The sequence below is a fragment of the Solanum lycopersicum genome, chromosome 4 (genome assembly GCF_036512215.1).
Source record: "Solanum lycopersicum chromosome 4, SLM_r2.1".
NCBI lineage: Eukaryota > Viridiplantae > Streptophyta > Magnoliopsida > Solanales > Solanaceae > Solanum > Solanum lycopersicum.
The window spans coordinates 30,531,042-30,542,583 of NC_090803.1; the positions used below are offsets into that span (position 1 = coordinate 30,531,042).

The 11,542-nt window shown below is 36.6% G+C and overlaps 1 protein-coding gene across 1 annotated transcript; it reads right to left on the reverse strand.

The window, feature by feature from the left end:
- Positions 1 to 9,831: 9,831 nt before the first annotated feature.
- Positions 9,832 to 10,266, reverse strand: LOC138348059 (uncharacterized). The gene has a single exon (XM_069296666.1). The coding sequence runs from the start codon at positions 10,264 to 10,266 to the stop codon at positions 9,832 to 9,834; it is 435 nt and encodes a 144-aa protein (XP_069152767.1).
- Positions 10,267 to 11,542: the final 1,276 nt, after the last annotated feature.

An 11,542-nucleotide genomic window follows, 5' to 3' on the forward strand; every position in this document is an offset into this window, starting at 1 on the left:
ATTCCATAGAGACAAAATCACAAATTCTAAGTCATTGGTATTATTCCTCTATCATGAATACACATACCACTTTGTTTAAATACTAACAATAAGGACAAAAAAATTGTACAATTTATGTCTATATTACATTGAAGTTTATAGTAAATCAAAAGTACAATACTAACTTATTATATGAAGTTTTCATATTCTTCAAACCAATTGCATAGTCCAATTTATTCAGAGTATAAAACCACAAAAGTTTTTAGTCTACGAAAATCAGACACACTAACATTTCTCATGGAGTACAAAACTACAAAAGTCTTTTTTTTCCCTCCAAACAGAATAACACATATTCTTTATCAAATAGAAATGTTTTTCTTATCAAATAGTCTTCCAACTATAACATTTTGACATACTTTTTATGAAACAAAAATATGTATCTCTCATTTTTGCAAACTAAAGAATTTTAAAAGAAATAATATTTTGCGAAGTAAAATTCATTCCACAACATATGGTTTGCAGATCTTTTTCCAAAGATAAACATAATTAAAAAAAATCAAAGGTGATAACTCTTCGAAACTACTTTCCTCCATAGATAATTTAATAAGAAAATTACCTGGTAATCTTTAAACGGAATACCGTAAAAATTTTCTGTTTACATTCTCATTTCGACTTTGCTAAACAAAGCAACGAATTCTGGAGAAGTAATGAATTTATATTCTACTTCTATAATCAGATTTTCTCAATCAGTAGAATACAAAAAATACTAACAGTATAATAATTTCCTTAAGATTGTTGTTCATCTTGTATTCAGACAAACTTAGAACAAAACTTTGAATATCTTTGTAAGAAAACAAAGTTTAAAAACATTTTCACATCTAGAAAATTAAAAGTAGTAGCGAAACTAGAATCAGAAACAGATTTTTTTAAAAAAAATATATACGAAATATTTTTCTTTAAGAAGAACTGTTGTTTAATATGTGTCTAAAGAATCTTACTGATTCCAACAAACTTTGCAGAAACACGAAGTTACCAAGTTTAATGAACTAGTAAAGAACAAAAGAATAGAAGAACTGAAATTAATTTACAAATCTAAAGTTTGTAAAACACGTACCAGAATCTGAAAAATTTTAATAGGAAAAAATATCAAGTCCACTGAATTCACAGTGTCCCCTTAAGGAAATTATTCCCCTCTAGTATCCGAGGTTTGATTTGGAATATGACCTCCCAGGGTAAAATGATCTCAATAACCAGAGTATAGATACCAAAAACTCCGGTGTCATCGAACCACACAACGGCAGTAAAGTACACTTACAATACTACATTTAGTAGTTGAAGAAGAAATCAATGAATTCTATATTAAAATGAGAAGAAATCCCTCAATTTATAGAACACAAAGGGTGGTGCGAAAAGGTTCTTATTGTGCCTTACCGGAAAGGTCACAAACCTTTGGAAAAGTCAGAATCTTTCAGAATGGTCGTCACTTTTCATAAAAGTCGCAACTTTCCATAAAAGTCACAACTTTTCATAAAAATTACAACTTTTCATAAAAGTCACAACTTTTCATCAAAGTCGCAACATTTCATAAAAGTCACAACTTTTCATAAAATTCGCAACTCTTCATTTTCCATTCACACCTTTTTTAAAATACAACAGAAACAACGCTTCCCAAAAGAGTTTTCATGAGCAGTTTTGAATCCCATTTCTTTTAGAGAAATATTTTTTAGTAATAATATCATACCGTAGAAAGAGTTATGTTTTTAAAACATATGAGCTAGTATATATATTTTGTGAGTATATTGATAAATGATACCAGGAAGAGTTCATACAACTCACAACCAGCATAACCCATGTAGCCAACTTAGGTAGAAAGGGTCATACTTTTTAAATGATTCCTTAATGTTTATAGCATAGACTAGTGGATCCACATCGTAGTAGGTTCTATAACCTAGAAAATTATAGGACAATTTTGACAGTGTGGGCTGGACGATGTATCAACACATAGCTCATACTGATGGTTGTTCATTAGAGAATCTGCTACAGAGTTATACTCTATCTTATTTACAACCTGAGTTATTATTGTGTTCTTCAATATATTGAGTTTTGTTATACTGTTTTAAAAGATTTACAAATATTACATCTTCTACTGTTGTTTTATCTTCATTTGAGTACCGTATTATTGAGTTGAACTATGTTTCACAGAGTTGGGTATCATATTATTGAGTTGAACCATGTTTGATTAAGTTGAGTGAGTTGAGAAGAGGTAAGTGAGTTTCTTTTTCAAAAGTTTAAGCTTATATTTATGATGTAGAATTTTCCTTGCATGTTCGCATATTTCACGTATTGAGCTATCTGGCCTGCATCGTTTCATGATGCAGTTACATGTATTATGAGTCAACAACAGTCGTTTCATTGAGGCCATGTGATATTCCAGCCCGCTTTGGTAAGTTTCATGATATTTCGTAGGACTTCACATTAATCTTATAGTTAGTAGTTTTGAGATGTTTTGGGTCTTGCTATAGAACTAAAGAGTTGTTGTATCTACATTTATTTTGAGTATCGTTCACAATATTTTTAAAAAAAGTTGAGTATTTGAATTATCGCATTTATTTCAGTTTTATGTTTTTGTATGATTGAGTTAGTCTTACGCTTGTGTTAGCCAGAATGAGGGTTTGCCTGGGACCAGCAATGGTTGTCGTGTACCAATCACATCTAGAGTGTAGAGTCGTGCCGTGACACAGAAAACGAACATTTCCAACTTGAGAAAAAGTCTCCGAATGGAGCATCAAGAAGTTTTTGGGATTGGATAAAAATAAACTAAATATGCTACCCCACTAAACTTGAAATTCAAAACCCAATGGAATCGTTGGATTTTCCAAAAAGAGTTCAAAATATGGAATTACCTTCCCGGACCACTTTTAAGGCTTAAAACTCAACTTCTCACCCAAACGTGCAAATCTCAACCTAAGGCCTCAGAAACCTTACAAACCACTTGACTAGCTTAAACTCGGTGTTCCAGATGCGATGAAAAAGGTGTAATTCCCATCCAATGGTTAAAACTCAAAATGTTGACCGAAGTCAACCCTATCAAGAATTCCCAATTCAAAAGGGGTTAAATTACCAAAAGCACACCCGATAGCATCGGGGATCGCAGTAATCATTTTCAAACCACAAAGTAAGCATGAAAATTTTATGGGGAATGGAAAAATAGTTATTTCACAACTAAAAGTAAACTGACAACAAATAAGATATTATAGGACATGTTAGATCTTATTCAACAACAGTAGGCGTTGAGTATTTTTTAAATTGACATTAGAACAAGTAGAATACGTTACAACAAAAATTACTTTTAGCGATAATAAATAGACAAACTAAAAAGAGTGCTAATGTCTTTACCAGCACTGTTTAAGTGTCATTAGATCCAATGTCGCCAAAATCTTTAGGGACATATACAAAGAGTGTGACTTCCTGCTAAAAATGCATACTTAGAGGCAATTGCTAATTAATTGCCGCTAAAGTTCATTTGTGATGTAGTGATAGCATTTTTGCTGGAGCTTGTATTGAGAACACTTAAGTTTGGAAACACAGGAATGGCCTTACTAACTTCGAAATTGTGGACTAGATATGAAGTTGTCAATGGTGTACGCAGAATTTTATGTAAGCAGTGTCACCTTTTATTTATATATATATATGCGTGTATATATATATATATATATATATACATATATATACACATACATATATACACTAACAATGAGAAAGGAAAAATAATATAAAATGGTAAGTAATACCAAAGTGAGAAAGAAGGGGGGAGAAAACAGAAAATTTGTATTAAAATGAGGTTAACCAGGTTTTTACCCGACCTAACCTTTAAAAAAGCTAAGGATTACCAACCGAGCTACATACAATATGTAACTAAGGATTGTCACTTTATACTATATATTTCTTTAATATGTTTTTCTCTTTTAATCATGTTTACATATTTAGTAAATTTGTTAGAGTAAGCAGTGTCCCATGACACAAAATCACTACTCTTAAGTATGCCCCGGCATGTTGCGATCGGATAATATAAGACCAAAACTCAATTATTACCAAACTATTCACGATCTTTTCAGTCGTTATGTAACTGACACAAAGTACGTAAATGGGAGTCTATTTGGGTTCCAGCTTTGATGATTATAATCCCTAGGATTTTGTCATCAATAATCTTCTATTTGATGAAACTTGGAGGACATGACAACAGTGGCTGAGCCAGATTTTCCATGAAGTGTATTCAAGAATTTTCTTTTTGAGTTGAATGTTATTTTTTTAATCTAGGAATTCTACCATGAACAATCTAAACATTTGTCAATATCAAATATAATCAATCATTTTTTTTTCTTTTTGATGCACTGACTTTATATTAATAGGACAAATAGCTTTACGATACATAAATCACACCAATTGAAAAAGAATTTTAAAAAATATATAAAACACATGAATTGATTTTATGTTTGAGTTTACAGTTGTTAACATATATAAATGCCAATTTAAAGTAAAATGTTGGCTTTATTGTTTTCACCATTCCAAAGTGCATTATATCCTAAATAAAAATTAGAAATACATGATATCTAAATATTCAAAATTAAAATAATGTATTTATATATGATACTCTATATTATTAAAATTGTTATAATAATAATTCATAAACTCGAGGAATATAATAATGTTGAGTAAGGTTGTGGTGTTCTCTCTAAACAAAGTTGTTAACAGATATGAATGCAAATATTAAAGTAAAATGTTGGTTTTTTTATTTTCACCATTTTAAAGTGCATTATATCCTACATAAAAATTAGAAATACATGATATCTAAATACTCAAAATTAAAATAATGTATTCATGTATGTTACTTTATATTATTAAAATTGTTATATTAATAATTAATAAACTTGTTATGTTCTGCTCTCTAAACAATAAATGTTGTGTACCTGGAGACTCGAACATGTGCAAGGAGTGTAAAGGAAGTCACTTAACTACTCTGCCACAAAAGAACTAATCTCAATATTATTCAACATTAATTATTTATACTTAAATTCAGAATATAACTCTCTATATGATGTAATTTTCCCGCGAAACGTGTTCAACTGACCACCCTTTGATGGCTGTAGCTCCGCCCCTGCATGATTATAAATAAGAAGATTTTGTTATGTGGGAGAGACCGAGGATAGCCCTATATCTTCTCTCCCTTATTAGTAGGAAGATTTTTTAATCACATGTAGTTTCTTAGTTTTCAAGGTGTTTTAACTATTTGTTCCTTCATTTTGCTTCTATGTTGATATTTTACTGTAATTTTATTTTTCTTTTCGTAATTTCCTTTCTCGAATAATTTTTATTTTGACTTGAAGATCATCATTTGTATCTCTACTCCACAAAACTAGAAATAAGATTACAAACATCTTATTACCTTTTCAAACTCCACTTATAGATTACACTTGGTTACTAAACTGATTAGTTGGAGAGCCATGAATGGGTGTGATTCTTATCGACTCCAACATGCTTTTTTGATATGCAATTATTTTTATTTATTCCACGTTAATATTTATGTCACGATCCAAATCGGGTCGTGACTGGTACCCACACTTACCCTCCTATGTGAGCAAACCAACTAATCTAAACCTTAACATTTCAATATAATATCAACAGAAGTAATGCGGAAGACTTAAACTCATTAATAAAACCAATTCAATAACTTCTAAAAACTCAACAACTATTATTATTATCCCCAAAATCTCGAAGTCATCACCACAAGAACATCTATGATCAAATTACTAAACTAAGAGTATTCTAAAAAGCTAAAACAAGTAAAAGCTAGTCCATGCCGGAACTTCAAGGCATCAAGACATGAAGAGGAAGACTTGAAGTTTAAGACGACGGCACGTTTGTGTCGGTACGTGACACTCCGATCCCCTAAATCTACGTGTCGATTCGTGACACCCGATCCCCTAATTTTACGTGTCAGTTTGTGACACCCGATCCCCTAATTCTACGTGTTGGTTCGTGACACCCGATCCCCCTAATTCTAAGTGTCAGTTCGTGACACCCGATCCCCTAATTCTACTTGTCGATTCATGACACCCGATTCCCTAATTCTACGTGTCGATTCGTGATACCCGATCCCCTAATTCTACGTGTCGGTTCGTGACACCCGATCCCCTAATTCTCATTCTATTAATTCATCAAGCCTTCTCTTATACCAAGGCATCATCATCTCATTGCTTTAGTTCATCAAGCCTTCTTTTATACCAAGGCATCATCAATAACAAGAGATTTTCAAGATTTGGGATTCAATAGCTTCATCATGCTTATTTCATCACAATTATATAATCACATTCATGCAAGCATACAATTAAGCATATAGAAGACTTTACAATACAACCCAACACATATCATTCGCTATTATGAGTTAACTACGAATAGTATAAAAACCATAACCTACCTCCACCGAAGAATTTTGATCAAGCAAGCAATTTCCCAAGCCTTCTTCATTTTCTCGTTTCTCCTCTTTCTCGTTCGATCCCCTCTATCTCTTTCTGTTCTTTTCTTCTTTTCTTATTCAAACCCTCTTTCTTTTACCCTAATTAGCATATAATTAAGAACAAAAGATGGCAATTATAACCCACTAATTAACTTAAGGTTACCTCTTTTAACCCCCAAGTAATTGAGTTATTAATATTAAACCACTAACTTTATAATTATAAGCCGGAATAGTAAAAAATGTCCCTTAAAACATTAAAGAAATCCGACTCCGCCTGGGATTACGCAGCCTGTGACGGGCCGTTGCCTGCGTCGGCTCGTCCTGCTGCTCCGTCACAGTGTTCAGAGACTGAAATTTACTGAAGAGTCTGTGACGGTCCGTCCTGCCATCCCGTTACAAAGTTCAGAGAGTCGATTTCAGTACCATTTTTCAGAATTTCTAAGTGTTTTGAAACGAGACCCCTCGACTTTCCGTCGTGCTCATGACGGTCCGTCGTGGATTCCGTCGTCTCAGCCTGTTTTTCCAGAAATAAAATCTGCTGCTCAAAACGACTAAACAGGTCGTTACAATAGATACCAATTTACCCATCGTTCGTCCCCGAACGATCACAAGAAAGAAAACAAGGGCGAGAAGGATTACCTGAATCTGTAAACAGGTGTGGGTATCTTTCTCGCATATCAGCCTCTTTCTCCCAAGTGGCTTCTTCGACTGGTCGATTCTTCCATTGAACTTTGATGGATGCAATCTCCCTTGATCTCAACTTGCGAATTTCTCTATCTAGAATGACAACAAGCTCCTCCTCATAAGTCAAATTTTCATCAAGCAAGACTGAATCCCAACGAATAATATAGTTTCCATTCCCATGGTATCTTTTCAACATAGACACATGGAATACCGGATGCACTCCGGACAGCCCTGGAGGCAAGGCTAACTCATAAGCCACCTCCCCTACTCGCTTAAGTATTTCAAAGGGACCATTATACCTTGGGCTTAATTTTCCCTTTTTACCAAAATGCATCACCCCTTTCATGGGTGAAACCTTCAACAAGACTTGTTCACCCTCCATGAACTCCAAGTCTCTAACCTTTCGATCTGCATATTCCTTTTGTCTACTTTGCGCCGCTAACAGCTTTTCTTGAATAGATTTCACTTTATCTAACAATTCTCTCAGAAGGTCAGTACCCCAAGGTCTAACCTCAAATGCATCAAACCAACCAATAGGAGACCTACATCTCCTCCCATACAATGCTTCGAATGGGGCCATATCAATGCTTGAGTGATAGCTATTGTTGTAGGAGAACTCTGCTAAGGGTAAGAAGCTATCCCAATAACCACCAAATTCTATCACACATGCACAAAGCATATCCTCCAACACTTGAATCGTTCGCTCAGACTGACCATCGGTCTGAGGATGGAACGCAGTACTAAGGTCCAACCTAGTACCTAATTCCGCATGCAATGTTTTCCAAAACTTAGAAGTAAACTGCGTACCTCTATCTGATATGATGGAGAGTGGAACCCCATGCAACCGAACAATTTCTGAGACATAGATTTTGGCTAACTTCTCTGCATTGTAAGTCACCTTGACCGGAATGAAATGAGCAAACTTAGTTAACCTATCAACAATCACCCAAATAGAGTCATACTTACCAGTTGTCTTTGGAAGACCAACCACGAAATCCATTACACAATCCTTTCCCACTTCCATTCAGGAATGGGCATTCTCTGAAGTGTTCCTCCGGGCCTCTGGTGTTCATACTTTACTTGCTGACAGTTTGGACATTTGGCAATAAAATCAACAATATCACGTTTCATTCTACTCCACCAAAAGTGTTGCTTTAGGTCACGATACATCTTGGTTCCACCAGGATGTATAGAATACCTTGAACTAGGAGCCTCTGTCAGAATAGTGTTGATCAAATCATCGACGCGGGGTACACATACCCTTCCCTTGATTCTCAAAACACCTTCCTCGTCGATTTGTGCTTCTTTAGCCTCTCCTCGCAATACTTTATCCCGAATTCGACTTAGCTTCTCATCATCAAATTGTTTCCCCTTGATCTTGTCAAGAAAAGAAGATCTCGCCTCCACGCTGGTCAAAAATCCTCCCTTCTCATTTACTTCTAACCTCATAAGGTCGTTAGCTAGAGTCTGAACCTCTCTAGCCAATGGACGTCGAGAAACTTGCAAGTGAGCTAGACTTCCCATGCTCCCTGCCTTTCGACTTAAGGCGTCTGCCACAACATTAGCCTTTCCCGGATGATACAAGATAGTGATGTCATAGTCCTTCAGTAGTTCCATCCATCTCCTCTGTCTAAAATTCAAATCTTTTTGAGTAAAGACATACTGTAGGCTATGATGATCCGTGTATAATTCACACTTAACCCCATATAGATAGTGTCTCCATTGCTTTAAGGCAAACACTACCGCAGCCAATTCCAAATCATGGGTCGGATAATTACGTTCGTGCACCTTTAATTGCCTTGAAGCATAAGCAATTACGTTCTTCTCTTGCATTAGCACTGCACCCAAACCCGAATAGGATACATCACAATAGACAATGAAATTCTTACCTTCCACTGGCAGGGTAAGGATTGGTGCAGTAGTCAACAAGGTCTTGAGTTTCTGAAAGCTTTCCTCACATTCGTCCGACCATACAAATGGAACATTCTGTTTAGTCAAGTTCGTCAATTGGGAAGCAATGGAAGAGAATCCCTTGACAAAGCAACGGTAATAGCTGGCTAAACCAACAAAGCTCCTTATTTCTGACACATTAGTAGGTCTTACCCAATTCTTTACCGTCTCAATCTTAGAAGGATCCACCATCACCCCATCCTTAGAAACCACATGCCCCAAGAAGGACACTGCATCTAGCCAAAATTCACACTTGGAGAATTTGGCATAAAGCTTTTTCTCCCTCAACATTTCCAATACCATTCTCAAATGCTCTTCATGTTCCTTCTTGCTCTTTGAGTATACCAATATATCATCAATAAATACGATCACAAATAGATCCAGATATGGCTTAAATATCCCGTTCATCAAGCTCATGAAAGCAGCAGGGGCATTCGTAAGACCAAAAGACATTACTACAAATTCGTAATGCCCATACCTAGTTTGAAAAGCAGTCTTTGGCACATCCGTTGCCCGTATTTTTAATTGATGATAACCGGATCTCAAGTCAATCTTAGAGAAGACACAAGCACCTTGTAACTGATCGAACAAGTAATCAATGCGAGGAATGGGATACTTGTTCTTGATAGTTACCTTGTTCAACTGCCGGTAGTCTATGCACATCCGGAGCACCCCAAGGGGATGAACTTGGTCTAATGAAACCTTTACTTAACAACTCTTGAGGTTGGCCCATTTAACTCTCTTAACTCCGCGGGAGACATCCTATAAGGGGTTATGGAAATGGGGCGAGTAACCGGTTCAAGATCAATGCAGAAGTCAATATCTCTATCCGGTGGCATGCCAAGAAGTTCTGCGGGAAACACATCTAAAAACTCACGAACTATCGAAACCGACTCAATTGGAGGTACTTGGGTAGTATCATCTCGGAGGTGTGCCAAGAACGCTAAACAACCCTTACTAACCATTTTCTTAGCACGAAGAAAGGAGATAGTACAAACCAGATTGGAAGTGTTGTCACCCTCCCACACTAACGGATCTTTCCCTGGCTTGGCTAACGTCATAGTTTTAGCATTGCAATCCAAGATTGCAAAATTTGGGGAAAGCCAAGTCATACCCAGAATTACATCAAAATCAACCATTTCTAAGATAACAAAGTCTACATAAGTATTGCTCCACACAAAAGTCACCAAACAAGACCTATACACTTTTTCAACTATCACGGACTCACCCACCGGAGTAGAAACACGAATAGGTATGTCAAGCAATTCACAATGTAAATTAAGATCATTAGCAAATGCGGAAGATACATATGAAAATGTGGAGCCTGGATCAAATAATACAGAAGCCATGCAATCACAAATTAAAAGATTACCTGTGATAACAGCATCCGATGTTTCCGCTTCAGACCGCCCAGGGAAAGCATAACAATGGGCCCTCTCACCTGTCTGTCCAATGCCCCTACCATGTTGTGATGTAGTGGCTCCAGTTTTCCCATCACCCCGGTTGTTTTGGTGACCACCATTACCTCGACCACCGCGTCCTCCAGAATGACGGCCTCTTCCATAACCACCTCTACCTCTAACATTTGGAGGTCTGTAACTCTGTTTCGGACAATTTCTCCTAATGTGCCCAGTCTCCCCACATCCATAACACTCTCTGGATTCAAGCATAGGTCTTTCAGAGAAGTGTTGACCGGTCTGAGGTGGTCCCCCAACTACAGTCTGTAGTGAAGACTGAATTGGTCGGACTGAGTAACCTCCTAAACCCTATCCTCTAGAGTAAGAACCATTAAACTCACCTCCCTTTCGAAACCTTTTTGATGTAGTTGCCATGGTGAAGTCATCTGGCTTCACTCCCTCTACCTCTATCACGAAGTCTACCAATTCTTGAAAAGATTTCGCTGTAGCCGCTACCTGTAAGGCTGAAATCCGCAACTCTGATCTCAACCCCTTCACAAAACGGCGAATCCGCTCTTGTGGACTGAAACATAGTTGGGTGGCATAACGGGATAATGCACGGAACTTAGCCTCATACGCAGTGACCGACATCCTACCTTGCTCTAGGCTCAAAATCTCATCTCTTTTCCTATCCCTCAAGGTCCGGGGGATATACTTCTCCATAAACAAGCTAGAGAATGATGCCCAAGTCATAGGTGGTGCCTCCGTTGGCTGACACTCAACGTGTGACCGCCACCATATTTTGGCGTTCCCTTGAAACTGATAAGTCACAAACTCAACACCAAACTGTTCTACTATACCCATCTTGTGTAGTAGCTCATGACAGTCGACCAGAAAATCGTAGGCATCCCAGATTCAACACCCTAGAAGACTCGAGGTTTCAATTTTGAGAACTTACTGAAAAGTTCATGTTGATCATTTGTCATTATAGGCCCTGTAGTCAAACGAGGAAACGTGC